General features: G+C 52.5%; 2 protein-coding genes across 2 annotated transcripts; one reads left to right on the forward strand and one right to left on the reverse strand.

Annotated features, from left to right (window-relative positions):
- Positions 1–208: 208 nt before the first annotated feature.
- Positions 209–14,228, reverse strand: EV422DRAFT_73879 (uncharacterized protein). Its single transcript, XM_053074359.1, has 18 exons — positions 13,852–14,228; positions 13,159–13,777; positions 12,897–13,063; positions 12,651–12,785; positions 12,504–12,563; positions 12,106–12,396; positions 11,892–12,007; positions 11,688–11,829; positions 11,352–11,615; positions 10,461–11,287; positions 10,234–10,398; positions 10,064–10,173; positions 7,245–9,995; positions 1,524–7,181; positions 1,351–1,457; positions 1,097–1,249; positions 783–996; positions 209–724 (listed from the first exon to the last, which is right to left on the reverse strand). The coding sequence occupies exons 1-18, from the start codon at positions 14,113–14,115 to the stop codon at positions 390–392; spliced, it is 12,378 nt and encodes a 4,125-aa protein (XP_052925238.1). The 5' UTR covers positions 14,116–14,228; the 3' UTR covers positions 209–389.
- Positions 14,229–14,256: 28 nt separating this feature from the next.
- Positions 14,257–15,727, forward strand: EV422DRAFT_596713 (uncharacterized protein; the record flags this gene model as incomplete). The annotated part of the gene is made up of 3 exons (XM_053073608.1): positions 14,257–14,966; positions 15,122–15,410; positions 15,517–15,727. The coding sequence occupies exons 1-3, from the start codon at positions 14,690–14,692 to the stop codon at positions 15,725–15,727; spliced, it is 777 nt and encodes a 258-aa protein (XP_052925239.1). The 5' UTR covers positions 14,257–14,689.
- Between the last annotated feature and the right edge of the window lie 3,887 nt (positions 15,728–19,614).

Raw genomic sequence — 19,614 nt, forward strand, 5'->3', positions numbered from 1 at the left:
AATACTCTGAAAAGTCAGGAAGCTCATTAGTAATCAGCTATGAGGTGTCTCGCCGTATCGAACCCACCACTTCTCCAAAATCGACGCCTCTCAGTCGTTGATTGTCTGAGAAGGCCCCATCTTTCATTATGGCCCCAGCCATGATGGTGGCCAGCTGTTTAAGTCCGAATCGATAGGCGAGAGGTACCAAATGGGTTGCCCCACCATCCACCTGGATGCAGAAAGTGGCACTACGGAGCCCTTTGCGAATCATATGCGTTATACTTTGACCATTCACACTGCCGTCATCATTGAGAGGAAGCGGGGCGTCAATCCGCACTGTAAATTCCTCTGTTGTCCTACGGAGTCATAAAATGTATGATTTCTGATAAATGTACAACCAGTTTCTCTTAACCTCTGACTGTGCGCACCTTTGTGATGCGTCTGTATTTGCCGCCAAAAGAAGCGTTGGCGGCGTTACGCGAACGCCGATGGCGATTTCGGGCTCGGGTTGATTGTGGGTCGGGGGGGCGGTGAACATTTTGGCATTTACTTGCGCTTGATAAGCGCAATCGTTCGAGATGGGGAACTTTGACGTGAACGGAATCGCGCATCAAAAAATATGGTCTTCGCAAGCCTCCGAATGTTGCAGGTACTACCTTTCGTTCCTCAAAGCTTCCGATGTAGACAATGCCAAAATCCAGCACTTCAGGAAACTCGGCGTCGTAAATTTTGTACTCAGCTCCTGTTGTTTCGATGAGTTCGCTGCCAGGCAATCAAAGGGCTCACAGTGGAGCACATACCTTGACCCTTCACGACAAGCGTTTTTGTCTCAGCTTGCGTACGAATTTGCAGGTTTGCCACGTACGGGACGAGCTGGTCGGGTCGGAAAGATACCGGCAAGGATTGAATCTGATCTGCTTCAATGCGACCTTGCCGGGGAAAGTCTTCTGGGATGGAAATGATTCCTTCCCAGTCCCAGTTGGGAAGGACTTCATAGTTGACAGTGGCTGATCCCTAATACCAGGCGAACATTGTTAATCCAAGGACAAGATATACTTGATCACCGGTAAACGCACAAAAAGACAGATGCATCCTAAATTCCTCGCAAACATACCTCATTACTCAGCTGTACGTTCATAGTCTTCCTCGCGCCCAAACCTGTATCTTTGAAATCGAGCTCTGATGGCAAGATGACCAGTTTTGGGTTGCCACTTGCTCCCACTACCCGGAATGAAGACACTTCCACCCAGTTCCCTGGTGCGTCAGTCTGCGGGAAAGCGAAAAAGTGAGACAGGGCAACTTCTGCGCTATCGTCCCGCCCCAGAAGATCAAAGTGAAAAGAGCCTCTCCAACTCAAAAAAGGCATACCGTGTATTTTTCGACAATCATTCTTGCCTCTTGCCAATCATCGTCGTCCTCGGTACATTCGAAGACGGCTTCCAAATGAGCGGTGCCATCCGCAACAAGTTCGCCCTCTGAAATGAGTTCTTGATTAGGATATATTCGACGAGAAGTAGATGGATAGCTCCAATGCTACGGACCAGTAGCGCCCAATAGCTTCCACGAACTCGCCAATTGCGTCAAAGTGGTTCCTTTCTCGCCCGACTGCGGTGTCTTTGGCTTCTTCTTCCTCCTCGACGGCTTTCTGGTGCTATCGACGGCGTCCGTCTCTCCCTCACCGAGGGTGGGGCCAGTTTCCGGATCGTCTGGTACAGCTACAGCTTCCAATCGGACCCTATACCGCACAGGGGTACTACCGAAGTTCGTAAGGCCACGCTTGACTGATGCCGTTTCCCCAACCATTATTCGTCCGACGGAAGCATCGCTCTCACTCTCAATCATAAGCTGTTCTTCATACGCTCGGAAGCTGAACTCGTGCTTTTTCTGGATAGGCTCTTTCCCCAGATTGGTGATCAGTGTCAACGTGCCGCTGACGACGGATGCTTTCAGCGGGGCCGCGATGATGTTCACGGTCACAGGAAGATGAGGGCTTAGGGGCTGTCCCACTTGCCAATCAAGAATGTTCATTGTGATCGGAGCATCACTATCATCGGGCTCAAGGAGGATATCGAGAGGTATGTCAAGGTCACCGATGTTCGTAACGGTCAGGGTACCCGTTTGCTTTTCACGGATTGGCATGTTTGTGAAGCTCAAGGCACCATCGACCTTCCAGTCCGTCACTCCGGATATAGCTTTCAACGCAATGACGCTGACATTGCCATCAGGTAGCCTAATCTGCACTCCTTCCTTGATTGTTTCCGAGCGAGAGGGCCAAAAAACGATTTTCACAGGCACCGCCGCCTGCGGGGCGACCACAATCTCTCCGGAACTGTTGCGTTCAACATCGAAACGGAAGCAATCACTGCTGTGAGCCAAATTCACATTTCCTTCGACGTTCCCGAGATTCGTCAAAGAGAACATCTTTTCATACACGACGCCGACGACGCACATTCCCCAGTCCAGACCGTTAAATAGTTTATCCGCCTCTTCCGCAAATGTCGGCTTAATACGGTATCCACCGCCGATGCCTTTGCACTCTAGCGATAAAGGATCCTTGCTCCAAAAGACATTGAAGACCTGAGAATACGCCCCTTCTTGTGGTGCTGTGAAGGTCACTTGCAATGGGAATTTCTCGCCAATGTCCACGTCTCCCTTGTAGGCACTGAGAACAAAAGGCAGCGAATCAATCGATGCACGAGACACTGGCCGTCCGCCCTCAGGAATTGCAGCTTCAATCCGGAATGAGTCTTTGTAAGACCCCACATTGTCGATCGTGAGCGTTTGGGAGGTTGCGCACTGTCGTGCTATCAAACCGAAGTCGATCGCATTGCCGCTCAAAACCAGCCTTGGAGCCCCGATCTTAGCTGTTGCCGTGAACGTCAAGACCACTTCGCCACCCGATATTAGCTCATACGCTTGCTGATACAACCCGGGCACATCCCCTTGAAAGGTCGCCGAGATGTTCACTGATTCTCGAGGTGCAATTTCCCCAGCGGGTGGCGTCAGCGTGAATAAGTCTGCACCACCCGACTCGAACCCCGGTGGTAAGAGAGCACCTCCCTCTTTCTTTTGAATCTTATAATCAAAGCCTAAATTGCCGACATTTGGGAGATTGAAAAGTAAGATTGGGGCGCTCGGCTCCCCTGCTCTCAGCAGGCCCATGTTGAAATCATTTTCTCCTGTGGTCGCTTGCTCTGGCACCTCCACCAAAGTTTCCATCAGATGCGTCGTTTCTTGTAACCGCCTCAAAGCACCTGTCAGAAAGTCTCTGTTCCCAATCCAAGGGCTAGCGAGCTGCTCTCGCACAGCTTTCATGACCGCCCGTGTGCTCTCTAGGATCCTGTCACTTGCAGCAGTCAGTAGAGTTTGTTGCAAAGCTGGATCCGAGACTGCATCGTCATCAGGCATTGCAGCCTGCGCTTGCTGGATGAGGACCTCAATCGGCGCCTCAAGCTCCCTCAAGGCCCCAGTCGCTCCGGCCAATGAAGCTTTCTCTTCTTGTAGCTGGGTATTGGGTCGGGATTCCGTCGTACTGACTCGCCCATCCCTCGAGGACAAGAAGTCACGTACCGCCGCCTCGCGAGTTCGTTTTTCACGGCGCTTTCGGCCTGATCCTGGTTGGTATTTTCCCAGACCTGGGGAACCAGCTTTGTCACGACCTTGCGCGCTTTTTGGGGTTGCATTGAGGTCATGCAGCCCGATGGCCAAGTCTATTTCGTTTTCCAGCTGAGACAGCTCATCCATGTATTGCACGGCTGCAGACAGGTCTGCATCGCCGGATGATGGGGTAGTGGGTACTTTCGGGGTCGTCTCCCTGGAAAGCATCTCCGACGGTGTTTGACGACCACGCGATTGTAGCTGTGGCCGAACATCTGAGCCGTCCATGACCCTTAGTCCGTGCTGCTTCTGGTCTCCTACGGCCACCAGTTGTACATCGCGAGCGGACGAAGGGGGCCGTCGCCCGGTCGAAGGCCGGGAGCGTGAAAGCTGCGCTTCGGCGTTTGGAGGCATTGGCATTCTTTGCTGAGTCTTTGCCAAGTCCGCCAACATCGACTGGTCCATTTCAGCAGAACGTAGTCCCGCTAAAACTTCTTGCAAGTTATCCAAGTGTGATTGTAAGTTGAGTCGTGTCGCTTCGATCACACTTGGAAGGAAATGCGCCTCTTCCGCGGACGTGAGCCGGCCTGCTGTCGAAGACATTTCCGCGGTCTTTGGCTTCTTGATTGACGTCTCATCGGTGGCCAGAGACGGAGGGGCCAATTTGATGATGGCCTTTCCGCCCGTGGCCATCAGACGACCTCTGTACTGCTCTCCGTCTCGTGTGCGAATCATCCAATGCCCCGCATAAATGGCATTGTATTCTCTGGGCATCGTTTGCATATCAACCACCAATGAGCCCCCTGGCTCAATGATCTCGTGCGTGGGATTGATGAAGAAAACATCAAAATCATCGTTGGACATGATGGTCCCATCCTTTGTCACCATTGTGAGGTTGATCTCAAACTCGATGTGCCGTTTGCCTGTGTTATTCAGCACCATCCCGTGGGTGTGAGTCTTGTTGATGCACACGATACCAAAGTCGATGAACATGTCATCCTCAGAAATTTGCAGGTAGGGAACACCAACAATTCCGTAGCACATGAGAATCTTGGACCCAACATCGGTGAAAAACGTTATGCTGTGATGGAGTGATTCGTAATCCTGAGGAGTAAACGTGACTTCAAGAATCAGAGTCTCCCCGGGCTGCAAAGTGCCCCCCTCCGGGTCCATAGTCAGCGATGGCGTTTCCGAGCTGGCTTCCCAGTTACACATGGCGTTTCCGTCGTTCGTGACAACAAATTTCAACGCTTTATTGACATTGATGTACGTTGTGTGAAAGTCGAGTTCGGTATTTTGCAATCGGAACACCGGCATCCCCACCTGGACCAACAAAGGGATGACGATCTCCTCCCAGGCTCCTATGGGATTCCGCAACCAACGGATGATGACTTGCGCGGAAGTTTCGATAATACGCTCACAGTTGCATTCAATCTCAAGCGACTCCAGGCCACCGCTGTCGATGAGGCCCTCGTGATCGAAGGGATCCTCGCTCAACAGCGTGAAGTCCTGACCTGTCTGCGCGATCTCCAGAAAATACTTGCATGCCAGAAGACCTCGATTGTGCAGGTGCAACGTTTTCGATCCGATCGAGCCCACTTTCAAGCTTCCAAAATCCACAGCTTCCTCCGTGGAGAGATCTGCGCTAGCTCCAGTTCCGGAGAGCCGCACAATGGATGTTCCGTAATTATGCAGGAAACGCGCCTCGCCATGATATTGAACCTGTTCCTTCGGAGGATGAAATTCCACAGGGATGTAGATCTTTTCGCCAGCCTGCAGCGTCCATGTCCTCCCTTTGATCGTAAATTCCGGGTTGATCGACTGAAGCGTCAAATTCTGTGCCTCCATTGACATGTTGAGAACTTCCAATTGGAGGAGCGCTACTCCGTCTTTCTGTCCTTCTCTCATCACTCCATACGAGTCGAGCAGTTCACGATGCTCCATCTTGCGCGTGTCAGGTGCGATGTACGCTTCGGCCGGTGCCAAGCCAAAATCGTGGTAAGGTGGGTAGAGTTCAAGCGTGCGATACACCCCACCGATGACGTGGACGGACATATTTTTATAAAGAGCTGACAAGCTCTCTGGGTCTTCGTCCGTGGTGATGGGCATATAATGGAAGACTAGGTCCGTGTCCTTCCTTGCCTGATATCTGCTAGTATAGCCTAAACGAAAGTGATACGAATAAAATGGGCGAAGTTGCGGTAGTTGTAGTAGCGATGCGTGATCCAAGAGATTGAGCTTCCCCGTGCGCTGAATGCGAATCGATTTTCCCTCCTCTTCCGATGGACCCTCGTTTCTACGGTTTTTATCCTTCACCTTCCTCACCCCTGTCGAACCTGAAAGTAACTGTTTCAGTACGCTAAAAACCGAAAACTTCCGCCTCAAGATGCTCCAAAAGTCCCGCTTTACTACGATGGCGTTGCGGCCCGCCCGCTGCCCCGAGTTCACTTCATAAGGAACTGTCGATGTTATCGTCAAGTAGTCCAATTTGACCAAATCCAGGTTATCAGCCGTCACAGCTTTCAAAGTCAGCGGCAGGGTCCCTTTGTTGGTGAGATGAAGAGATAGGTACCCGACAGTTCCTTCGCGTTGAAAGCCAAAATCAACGTCTTTCGTTTCGTACTTTTCGCAGATGAGCTCGGCTGTCCCGCCAGTGCCGGTCAAAAGAACAAGATAAAGCTTATGATTTGAGAACGCTAGAACCTTGATCTGACTCGTCCGGGACTCCGTTGGTGAGTAGGTCACCACTATCTCTTGATTTCCTTTGGGAGGAAGATAAAACGACTTTGGACTGATATCAAAAGGAGGACGCGATAGAATGGTGACTGGCGCTTCCGTAGACCCATTGTTGGAGATAATAATCTTCCTTTTCTTTTTTTGGTATACTACCGTGCTACCAAAGTCCAACGTGTCTGGAAGCCCTGTCATTGACGTCGCCACGTTCTGCCCTCGCAAAATAACGTTCACCAGCTTGACTGGTTTGGCGAAACGGTCCACAGCCTCCTTGACATATATCTCCGCCGTTGTCTCGAAAGTACCGCTGGTATCGCAGTGGAATCGAAAGGGAATCGCAAAGCTTTCCATGGTCTGAATTTCTCCCATCATCATGGATGCATCAAAAGCGGAGAACTTCTGCTTTGTACCAACAAATTTGACGTTCCAAGAATAGCTGGTCAGGTAGGTGTTGCAGAGCAGAATATACTTCAAGTTTATATCCAAGGCTTGCACCGTCATCTCCACGCGTCCGAAGTCGAGAATCACTGCGTTTCCATCCTTACTTGGTTGAGGAAAAACGAGAATGTCGTGTAAAGGCTTCCCCACGGTCTGTATCGCGTGGAATGTGTGATCATGATCCGTGAGGGCGGCCGCAAATCCGAAAGTTGTCGCAGATTCACTTATATCGACCGGGGGTAAGAAAATCACGTCCACATTGTCAACATCCGCTGGTTGCATTGATTTTGCTCGAGGGTCGACGCTGAATCCGGTAGACGCAAAAAACACTACGTTCCGGTTTTGACTGCCCGTATTCTGGATGAGAATGGGCTGAACATGTGACCTCCTGATGTTGGCGTCGGCCACAGAAGTGTTCGGCCGGGACAAATCTAGGTTGAAGAGCATCAGTTGACGACGGAGCTCATGAGAGCTTGCTTAACTGAAGAACGTACCTGGACGGAACATCACAAGCTCTTTTGCGAAAGTCAACTCGGGTCGGGCTCCAGGTGTGTAGGGCTTCGCAATGGGTCCCAAGTCAAACCTCTGCGCTCTTTCAGCTGATGATGGATATTCATCCAGAAGCCTCTTCGGATGAGACATCCACATTCGCAGGAAGTCCACACTATTCTTATCCGGTATCCCCCCAGGCCTATGAAGGTAGGGCTCGATGCAAATGCCAATAAGGTGCAGACTTTTCTCCATGATTGCCGCCATTGTTTTCAGTTTGAAAGGCTTTACAATACACAGCTCAACGAGCTGCAGTAAGGGTCCTCTCTGCTTCGCGGAAAACGTGAACGTGGCCGGAATCATGGAAAACGCGGGAATGGTGGTCGGCTCATTGAATTTCGTTGAAAGTGTGGTCCTAATACAGCTTTCCATAATCGAGGATTCTCCATCGCTTCTTTCAGAAACATCTTCGCCTGCCACCCGAAGGCCGTCGACATGAAACTGAAGCTCATATTGGGAGACGTTGATGAAATTCAGTGTCAGATGCTCTTCTGCTCCGATGCGACAAGGCTTGAAGAAGGCGTACTCCCAAATCGGACAGAAGATGGGTTGCCCAACAAATGCACGAATGTTCAAGGGAATATTCTGAAACTCTGGGCAGATAACTTCGATTGCAGTGAGGATATTTCCGCTCAAAGTGGAGCTCTCTTCCTTCTCGAAACGGACCTCTACAGTATTCGCCATTCGGGGCGCAATACGTACTAGATACGGACACTTGATGGCGGAGTGATGGGGATAAAGACCGACTGTTACGGGAGTGTCAGCCAGGTTCATAAGGGTGAGGCACCGCAAACGGCAATGAGGTTCACTTGGACATATTCCAAAATCCATTGTATGGGCTTCCTTCCGTGAATCCTGATCAGAAGTAGCGGACATCATATTCTTCAAAATTGCAGTGTCATCCGCGGTCAAGGCCACATGAGCCTTCTCCCCGCTGCGCGGATCAGGACGGCGGAACTTCCGCATGAAGTTGCATCGCTCCCTTGTGAGTTCGGCCGCTCCAGCCCGCGAATTTTCTTCGTTTTCTGGATAGACAGCGATAGGTATTCCGGCAATACCAGCAATTTTTACATGTATCAGATCGCCTCCCGGACCGTTGATTTCCACAACATCCGCGAAGTGCCCGAGTTTCGTCGGTTCGAAATACACGGGGATATTTTTGGACTCGTGCGGCTGCAGCTTCACTTGCCTGACGGGTAAGACGAATGCTGAGGTGTCTCGATCGCTTTGCCTTTTGGATCCGTGCTCGTCCTTTCGTGGAGTGGATGATTGGGTTCCATATGCTTCTCCGTTATTCGATGACACATTTTGCAATTCGCTTTCTAATTGAATAGCAACGATAGCGGGCGAGCTAGAGATGTTCTCCATGGTGAGTAGGACCTCTTTGCGCCGATCCGGGAGAGTCCAGCCGGCGTCTACACTGACTGGGTTGACCTTCAAAAAGCTTTTGCGGAAGGCAACGAGACTGCAAGAAGCCATTTTCTTCCCGGTGTCGTCAATCAAGTTCAAGGACCCTTCCACTTGATCAATCTTCATTGCATCCGGATAGTAGGTCAGCGAGATTTCCATGACCCCTTCTCCCTGAAGTTTGAGATGAAACATCTTGACAGCAAACACATCGACCGGTTCGACTGACAAGAAAAAGTCACGTTCTCCGTAATCTCCACGTCCCGCACGGTATCTCAGTACCGCTGCTTTCGACACGGGGGCATGCACGCTTTGAAACTCGAGATTCCCTGGCTCGATTTGAACGCGAATGGCATTGGCCCGTAAATACGCAAGATCATCGCTGTCCCGCAAGAACCCTACAATATCTTCGGGATCTTCCATGGTGACATCCCCAAGATCCTCTTCTCCCTCATCAAACCCATTGAGTCTCCTGAACTCCGCGACTCGCCGGATCGTTCCCACAGCGCGCTTATGACCTTTCAAGAAGTTTTGTTTGAGCTGAGGCTGCGCTTCCTCAAGGTTCTCAACCAGTTGAGCCGTCATCTGTGCTTGATCCATTGGCTTTGGTGGCCTCCGCCTCGCCGTACCACGAGCAGATCTTGTCAGGCTGAGCTGAGACTCTATGTGACTCACTGAGCCACTACCCTCATCCCACTCCTCATCATCGTCCTCTTCAAAGGAGGGCCATGCAGCACGAACGGTCGCTGGCGGCGGAATAACCATCACTCCCCGATGATGCATCAGAGAGGGGATATCGTAGTAGGCAATTCCATCGTTGGTGAAACCAGCCGGGGGCGGCACAGTGCAGCCTCTCGGAATAAAGAAGGGCTGACCAACGTTATCGTATCCAGCAAGATGATTGCGAGAACCCTGATCCGTACTTGCTTTCCCGTCTACCGAGTAGAAGCGAGTGCCCATAGTCGTCATTCCCATTGGAATAGGTTTGATGGATGAAGTCCTACCAAAATACGGCACACCAAAAGCCGTGTATCCCACTGGGAATGGGGTCATATTGATTGGTGGTGCAAAATACGGCTCTCCTTGCGTCGTGAACCCGCTTGGAATAGGGAATACGACTGTGGGCTGTGGGGCCTGGGAGTTGGGACCGGGCACGCCCGAGGTCTTCCTGACGGCGCTAGAGCGTAGCTCCCCATCTTGCGATGACTTATCGCTACGAATATTTACAAGAGACTGCATTGAGCTTGGGCTTGATTGCAGCAAGGATTTAGGCTTTCCAAATGAGATATCTACAAGAACACGGTTTTAAGGACATCACTCTGGAGCTGAAGAAACAGCCAGTGAAGCACAACGTTACCGTCCTGGAAATCGTCGTCGACGACTTCGAGGTTCACCGTGATCCATTCATTGGGAGACTGGCGGGTGCGGATGAAAATGTTGAATGTAGCTCCGGTGGAAAGTGACTCGCTACGTGATCCCCAAAAGCGTCAGGCATTGATAAAGAACAGCCGGGGAAAATGAACCTACTCTTCATCTGATCCTCTCTGCACGCTTACAGCTGCCATCTCCTTGTTAATACTCGCTACACGTGTCATAACCCGTTGCAAGTGTGTCGATCCCGGCTGGATGATGTCAAATAGAACCGGGGCATTGATGGGAAAGTCTGTGGGATAGCGAGCGCTGCGAAGATTTCTGTACACGGGAGCGGTAAGAAGAGGTTGAAATGGCGGAAACGGAATGCAAAGCGTACTGACTGGATGCGACTGGGCCACAGTACTGGATGTCTGTCAGTGGTAAACCCCTCCGGAACATCGGCCCCTTGTCGAGTTTCACCAGCTGACTTAGTCTTTATCGGTGCAGAAACAGTATTACCGGTGACTTGGGCGCGGTTGAGTCCTGTCTGCTTCCCATATATCGCGGATACGGGCACAGCGGCTCGATCTACGCGGTCCGGATCATATCCAGGGAACGGACAGATGTTGAGAAACCCCGGTAATATTCGTCTGCTATCGCTCGGCATCGTGTCCGATTTTTGAGGGATGCGTGCTGTTCCTGGGGGTATCTCATCCCGCCGCTTTCGTCTGGCTAGCGGTCTCTGTCGGGCAAGGGATTGGGTTGAACTATCCCTCCGCAGTGCCACGCGATCCTCGCTTGGAGACGAGGCACCTCTCAACGCATCGACAGCGCTGGGTCGACGCGGTCGGCTGGAGGATAAGGGGCGACGTGCGGATCCAGTTTGACGACCCGGGGGGATAGCCGGCTTCTTGTTATTATCCAGCGAGGGGTTAGCGCGAACGGAGGAGCGTTGGGGCCCTTTCGACGGTAAGGCCTCCTCAGATTCTCCCCCTGCCTTGCTAAACGTTTCTGCTCGGCCAGCGGAGCCTTCGACCAGACGTTGTGCACCGTCTGTCCGGAGGATACCTTTCGACTCCGGATTATCACCTTTCAGCAGCTCGGTAACATCAACCAACGGAGCCGGAGAGTATGTGTATCCATATGGTACTCCAGGCACTTCCCCGGCGCGCTCCATATATTCATATCTATGTTCAGGCGCCTTTTGTCGTTCGGCCCACAACGGGTCCTTGGAATGAACCAAAGTCAATGCGTTTGAATGTCGAGAGGATAACGCAGTTTTGAAAACGTACCATGAAGACGGGAGGAATAGTAGTCACTGCTGGAGGAACTCCAGGAATATTTGGGAGAGGGCGACTCAGTGTCACACTCGATTTCGGGTGAATCGGTAGGTTCACAACGATGCCCTTCGTGTACATCATGCTCGAATTCACTTCCACAAAGAAGCCGAGGTGACCAGGTACCGGAACAAGCTTGGCAAAGTTGCCCGGGACCAATAATAGTTGGCGAAGAAGCTTGGACCGCATTGCCATACGTGATTCTTCGATGCGCGTCCTCTTTGTAGTTCGGACGTCAGTCAGTAGGACAGTGGCAAAGCTCCGGGTGACAAGAAGCTGTCAGCCGCTTACCATTTTCAGCGCTTTGTATTCAGCATCATATTGCGTGCGGGAGAAATTTGGGACATGCAAATTCTTCGTATGCTCAAGACCGGAGATCAATGTTTCGATGCCAAGCAAGGATGCATCGTCATTCATGATGGGGAGCCAGTTGCTGAAAGAAGAATCTAGTTCAGAGCTCGGCGTGAGCGGAGACATGCAGGCTAGCCTTCTCACCTAATGAACTGTACGGCCATTGTCTGCAATGTCTGGTGATTGGATCTCATCAGAGGATGCACATATTTCTTGAAAATCGCGCCGATGTATTTTTGATTACTATCCGTTCGCTTCATCTGAAAAGACGTCAAGGTTTCAAAAAAAAATCTCATTCACGTCGTACGCTGTGCAGCTTGGGCGAAATTCCGCGAAGTGCTTGAACGAATTGACATACCTCGTTGTTTAACGTACTTAGTAGAGCGCGGACGACATGTAACGCCGGAAAACTTTTCGCCTTGCGTGAAGATGCTGTCGTAGTACTTTGCGCCGCGGTACTCTGGGGATCGAGCTTCCTCAAGTCGGTTGCAGATTCGCCTCTCTCGAATTCCTCATGCAGCATGTACACCAGGAGGTCTTCCACAATCCGAGACTGTTTATGTGCACATTGTGTGAATTTGCCAATAGCGTTCAGAAGGTAAATTTTCAACTCCCGGTTTCGGGCAGTGAACCGACTTGCACCCCGAGCCTTCCAATCGCAAAGGGGATGGACGCAAAGTCGTATGGAAGGAAACGTGCCTGGTAAGTGAGGTGCCAAGCGCCGTGGTCCGTCGTGACAAGGAATCAAAAACTTACCGGATCACGTTTCTCCTCATACTGGATGGAGAGCAACTTCTTGGTGAGCTCTTTGAACGCCTGTAACATAGAAAGCGGTCAAGAACAGCGCCACCATATTGCATGAGAGGATACGAAACCACATTGCCCAGACGCCCGCAAACATACGGTCATCAATAAGTCATCATGCTCTCGCACAGTGCCCAAGTAAAACCCAAGTTGCCCGAGCAAGTAAACAGCTTTCAGCCGATTTTCCGATCGCTCGTCTGACACCATCAAGTTGATTAACACCCGGATCAAACTCTATCACGTATGCGTGCACAGATTATGGTCAGCATTAACTGACGCCCTTCGCTGATAAGCAAAGGATGCGGTGAAAGCCCGAGTGCTTGTGGAAACTTTGGCAACGCTTACCTCCCTGGTGGTGGAATCCAGCAAAGTGTCGTTGATCACTGGGATAGCTCGACGAAGTGCTGCCATCGCCATGTATCGGGCAAGGGATTCTTGTTGCCCGAGACCAAGAAGAAGTAATTTCCACCCGCGGTTGAAATGAACTTGAACCGTATAGAAATCCGCCTCATCTGCAATGTATGACGTTGTGAGTGATGTGAGAAAACTCTCTATCAGAAACCTCTGCACGTGTTCAGCACACGACACTGCGGGAATACACACTCACCGAGGGGCTGCACATGGAGACCCTTCGATATTTGCATCAATTCTTTCGTCACGTTCGCGTTTGGTACGGTGTCCAAGCTCAGTCCCTCCAGCCCGTATCCACGGGTCCTCGCCGATGTGTACGCCCCAGATCCACCTCTCATTCCATCGTCGTCTCCCGTGACTTCTTCCCCTCCGCCTCCCAGCAGGCCTCCAATGGTCACGCCACCGGATTCCTCGCGGTCGTCCTCCATTTCGCCGTCGAAACCGTGCTCCGCGTTTTCCCCTCCAGTACCACCCGCACTGTGTACTCTCCCTCCACCGCGGCGATTTTGCAAAACACGAGTGTCCGGTAATCCTCCAACCCCAGCATCGATTGCTCGGGCCCTCTGTCGTTCCAGTGCGTGCTGCTCAGCTTTGATTCTGGCCCACCCTGCCATCACAAACTCGGTTGTACTGTCTGGCTGCTGGTTCTGCCCCTTATGCTGCGAGGCCTGCTGCTGCTGCTGCTGTTGACGCGGACCTATGCTGCTTCTCGGCCGGGCCTGATGAACTAAAGTCCATAACCGATCAACGAGGGACAAGAAGTCCGACGTGGCGCCTGTTCGAGTATTGAGGAGGGAATGAAAGAATCCCCGTCGCTAGAAGCAGCATTGAAAATTAGCAAAATCATAACGCAACACTCTAGCAGGTGATCTCTACTATCAGCCCATACCACGTGAGCCCGCAAACGCTCCCAGTATTTCTTCGCACGAGTGACCGTGTCCATTACAGGCTTATTACGTGCCGATCTCCTTCCTTCGGCGTTTGCAGCTAAAGAGGCAGGTCGGTCGCTGTCTATTGAAGAGTCTTGCGAGCCACGGCGGTCAACTCCGCCGTATGCCCCCTGCTGTTCACTTCCACCATCAGTGTTGTTGGCATGTGCAACGTCCGGGATGGGCGAAGTGGGATCTGACAATGCTCGTGGCGATATCGACATGGCGTCTTGGCTCACGAGGGATAAGCGGTCCTAGGGTGATGGGACTCTACCAAACGAATGGGGGTATGCTTATGTCGGACATGCAAATTCCGCTATATCTTTCTACTGTCTGTCTTCGATATCGGCCCTAGAATTGTGCAACGTGCACGCGACTAGCGACTCTGGCGACGCGATTCTGCTGACATAATCGGGGCAGGATGGGCGGAGAGGGAACCAAATGACTGATGGGACTCGACGGGACGGCAGCAGACTAAAGTATATATGCTACCCACGCTGTGCATGGAGAGGGGTAGTTGAGATTTAGATCGGTTAGATAGAGGAGGCCGGGCCACCGCTATGAAAAGCCATGGAAGGTTGGTGGGTGTGGGGGGGAGATGCCAGCGTCGGGTGAGCCAAAGGAAGACCGTGGTGACTAACAGTGACCAGGCGGAGGATTTAGCAGTAAGGAACATATTGCCGGGCCTGAGAACCCGGCACACCCAACATGCGGTGGGTGTGCGGAGCACTGGGGGAGGAAGCGGCGGCCACCGGGTGACGTCTATCGCCGCCGTCATCGTCGTCGTCCGAGGGCTGCATGCAGAACCATGGTCAACCTCGCTCCGAACCTAGTTCGAATAAACCAAGTGCACTCACCAATCTCGGGCGCTTGCCCCGAGAGGCGCCAGTCGAGGACGAGGCCGACGATGAGGCTGCGGGAGGAGGTGGGGCTACCACCGTGACGGTCTGGCCCGTGCCCTTGGCAGCACAGGTGGTGCCGGAGGCAGCAGGGGTGGTGGACGAGGCGGCAGCGGCAGTTGAGCGGGTGGCAGGCGAGACGGCAATGGCAGTTGAGCGGGTGGTACGACGAGCCGGTCTTGAGCTCTAAGAACTCAAGAAAGCGCAGTTCTGACGCCTGGATATCTGATAAACGTTCCAGACATCTCAGAGCCTTCCAAGATGCGTCAAGATGCATCACACGGGGGAGGTAGGACTACGACTGTGATGGTCTGGCCCATACCCTTGGCAGCCAAGGTGGTGCCAGAGGCAGCAGGGGTGGTGGGCAAGGCGGCAGCGGCAGTTGGGTGGGTGGCAGGTGAGACAGCAACGGCAGTTGAGCGGGTGGCAGGCAAGATGGCAACGCCAGTTGAGCGGGTGGTACAACAAGCCAGCAAGGCTGGTTTGGGCCATTCTTCAGGGATGAACAACAAACCCTCCGATCCCGTATCAACGTTGGTCACCGAAGGGGACCTGGCTTGTTCGAAGCGGGTTCTCTTAACAGGAGCAGGGCGCGCCATAGTGACGGAAGGGGGCGATAAGTACGAAGAAGAAGAGAGAGAGAGTTAGCCGTGGGGAATGGTGTTATGGGAGTGGGTCGCGAATGATGCGGGGCTAAGGGGGAAGCAGTTACCCCCCGTTTTATAGCCGATTGGGAATGCTCCCTTCGCCTGTGCAGACGTCGGATGCGCCGCCTCACCACCCCGAGGCCCCCGGCTCCTCACCCCACAAGAAGGCTATCACGATACTGATCGATGGAGGTACCCATGCTGCGCTATCGACGACGGCCACATGCCAGGATGATTACGGCGGAGCGACTTTGCTATCTCGGACATTCGGTATATTCATTCGGGGATAGGAGAGAAATGTGAAAATCGATTGCGGAGTTGTGTAGGAGCTGTCAGTCATCCCTCGCCGGTGGCCTCACACGTCTGGCCGTACGTAACCCACACGGCACGGGAGAATTGCATGCGCACACGCACGATCCTAAGGGGGGTGTGATGATGTGCCCCATATGTGCGGGTGTACGCTTGGGGACTTAGCGGTGTGTGGGAGTTGTCCCGGGAGGCTCCCCAGGCTGGGGGTATGTCCCAGATGGGGGTAGATGGGAGGGACAACGCTGCACGCCCATTGAGTCACCAGAAGTCAGCCCGATGGGCTCACTTGGCTCCGGATAAACGCTGGGGTGGTTGTGTGGCTTGGGACCAGTGCAAAGGGAAGCAAAGGGAGTGGGCGGTGCCCGCACCTAGTGAGAAGGTTAGGATTCTTTCAGAGGACAGAATAGACAATACTAGCTATTGGCACCGATACCTGGTAATATTACATTGAATAAGATTGGCGAAGACGCTTTTAGTGATGATAAAGCTCAGGGCTCATACCCTGTTGAGACCTTAGCTGATATAGGTGTATCTGAGAGGTCACTAAGACCAATTTGCCAATGACTGAGAGGCGCAGTGTAACGTCAGAGGAAACGTAGACGATATTGGGCCCTTCTGAGAGGGCTGAGAGCAGTGTATTGTAGTGAAGAAAAAAGTAAGAAGCTCTTCGCAGCGGCCGCTCGACTGACAGCTTTATATATGGGTTGCCAGTGGGGCTTGCGTGGCTTCAGTGAGGCTTGGCGCCTTATGAAATGTATCACCAAGAGCTCGGGTGGCCAGCTCGGATCAAATAGAAGTAATGAGGTATAATATGAAATACAAGTGAAGATGAGATATCCCCGACACCTCCCTCAGATCCTGAGGAGGGCGCCAAATAAATAAGAGGTGAACTACGAGGGATATGTGAAGAAAGGGAGAGCTCATGTTCATTTTAAAGTGTTGCCGCACTTGTTCATTTTATAGTGTTGATGCACTGTGTGATGTGTGTGTTTGAGGCAAAGGCGTCCCTAAGCTGACGTCGTGTGTGATGTGTGTATGTAAGGTCGGTTCTTGCGTCGCCGCGTGTGATGTGATGTAGTTTACATCGCTATTGTCAGCGGTGTGATTGATGGTGAGCGGTTCTTGCGGCGTCGCGCGTGTGATGTGATATGAGATGCTCTATGCTGTTTGTCTCCGTATCCACAAAGATTGTGGATGAGCTTTTTGCCATCGTTTGTAGGCAGGCGTGTAGCAAAGTGCGGATTCGGGTTCCCAAGTAGGGTCAGGATAACCAAGCCATTTGACTAGAAGATTTTGTACGGCGCGTCGCTCGTCGATGATGTCTTCTACAACCCATTCAGGTTGTCCGCGTTCTTCGATTGGTGGAGGAGGTTGTGGAACTGCACGTTGCGGATATTGCTCTTCGCGATGTGGTCGTAAAATATCGACGTGAAAGACGGGCCAGATGCCGCTGATCTTCAATGGTGATAAATCGAGTTCGTAGGTATCAGGATGTGCTCCCAGTGCGATGATTTTGAATGGTCCGATCCACGTAGCTGAGTATCGAAGTCCACTTCGTGCGTCTACTTCTAGGTTGATTCCTTGTCGGTTCAGATCGACGAGGTTGCCAATTTTGTATGCGATTGGCGTTCAACCTTTGTCGTGTTGACGTGCGAATTGATCTTGCGATCTCTGAAGGTTTTCGCGTACGATACGGGCGATGTGTGAACGTGATCAGGTTGACGGCGTACGAGGAGATGGGGAGATTCAAGGGAAGATTAGTATTTGTGCGCGCGTGACCAGGCGTGATCAGTAGTAGGATAGAGACACACCCCCTTCCCCCCCCCCCCCCACCATAAAATGGACAACACTGGCGTAGATTGCCCGGGGAGCATCTTACCGGCTATAGACTAGACCATAAGTTTGTACCATAGGAGCTCAATTGACCCAACTGACTAGCGTACCTACGCCTAGCAGTCCAGGGTTGCCAATATACGGAGTACGCCCAAGCGTGTCTACTTGTGTGGTGAGAATGGGGATTTAGTTGGTCTCTACCTTTTACCTTGCACTCTCCACTAGTAGATCATCTCCACCCGCGAACGACCCGATTTAGGACCTATCTCAGGGAATAATCGACCACTTTCACATTTTGGGGGCTCGGCCGGGAACAAGGAGAGACCACCTTCAAGGAAAAACAAGGAAGGAATTACAAGGAATCTACGAGGTTATTTCCAAGATCGGATTGGCAAACCACATCTGCCACCTTACAAGAAACCTACCCACGCGTCGCATTCTCTCTTTCGCTACGGAGAAGCGAAGCACCAATCTCCACCAGAGATTGAAGATCAGTCGATAGATCTTCACGAAGATCAAGATAGGGAAACTGGCCGAAGACGCAGAATTTATCGCCAGTCCCCGCTCCGCAAGCCGCTCTTCAAGCCGCTTGTCAACCAAGCAAGCAATTGCGGCGAGCAGCGCGACAGCCAAACGAGCAGCCTACGAGCGATACCGAAGTTCTCTGCTCCTCAAGAGAGAACGCAAGACTACAGGCAAAGCCAAGTCCACGGATTCCCCGTCCAAGGAATCCCAGTCCAAGGAATCCCAGTCCAAGGAATCTTCCTCTGAGGAATCCTCATCCGAGAATTTGTCGTCAAAACAAGGCCCATCATCCGGTGCGAACCCGTCCCAAACAACCACAAGACCAAGCAGCTTCCCAAGCGGCTTCCCAAGTACTCCACCAGCCCCAGTATCAAGGCCACCTGCTCAGGATTCCCCCGTGGACCCTCCAGCGCAACCCCCGTCTATCCATCCATCCATCCATCCAGCCACTGCTGCTGTTGCCCCGGCGACCTCACAGCAACAAGCCCGAGCGCAGACTCCCGACCAAGAACGGGAGCAAGAGGACACCTGGTTCACGCCGGTTGCGAGAAGGAATCCCGAAATGGCAGACGGAACCCCCGCAGGAGTCCCCCGAGCGGCCTCGGCGGCCACGGTACTTGAAGCGGCCGCAAGAGGATTTGAGCGAGCCCACTGGAAGTTGAAGAATGACATCTCGGCGAGATTCAAAGGCAAGCCGGGCGAGGATGCATATGCATTCCTGGAGAGGCTGAGACAAGAAGCTCAAAGGGCCGTAGACCAAAAGTACTTCGAAAACCTCGACGACATGGTGCCCAAGTTCGGCCCCCTCTTCAAGGATGGAGCGAAGAAATGGTGGAGCAGTCTGTCGTCGACCGACATTCCATTTGAGCAATTCAAGGAACAATTCATGGCTCAATACAACAAGAAGATACCTCCTATCTATCGCTCGGCGAAAGTAGCCAGTATGAAGAAGCTCAAGAAGGAAATGTCGCGCAACTTCGCCATTCGGATGAAAGAAGCCAATTCCCGCCTCGGCACCACTCCCCTAGACCTAGGCCAGCTCAAGTATGCCTTGTACCAAGGTCACAAGCCTCGTGAGCAAGACAAGATCGAGGAAGTCAAGATAGGGGGCAAGGACTGGTACGACAAGGCGGTGACCTTTGACCACTTTGCCGAAGACGCGTACCAAAGAATCGACAAGAAACGGCTCCGAAGCCGGCGCCACGCTCGTAGCTCCTCCTTGTCCTCCTCGGACTTGGAGTCGAGCTCTAGTGGCTCCTCCTCTGGTTCTTCCTCGGAAGAAGAACGCAGCTGTCGTCGCCGGAACAAGAAGAACAACAGGAGGTTCCGGCCCCAGCGACGAGGATCCCCGTCGCCCATTCTGAAGACGGCCGTCCAAGTTGCCCTGCCCAGTCCCATGCCCACCGCCGACTTCGAGAAGCTAGCCAAACAGGCGGCGGAGAACGAGATAACCAAGTTCAAAGAGGAACTCCGCTTGACCGGTAGCCGACGTGGACACATGGGACGGGCC

The sequence above is a fragment of the Fimicolochytrium jonesii genome, assembly GCF_025526975.1.
Source record: "Fimicolochytrium jonesii strain JEL569 chromosome Unknown EV422scaffold_13, whole genome shotgun sequence".
In the NCBI taxonomy this organism is placed as follows: Eukaryota; Fungi; Chytridiomycota; class Chytridiomycetes; order Spizellomycetales; family Powellomycetaceae; genus Fimicolochytrium; species Fimicolochytrium jonesii.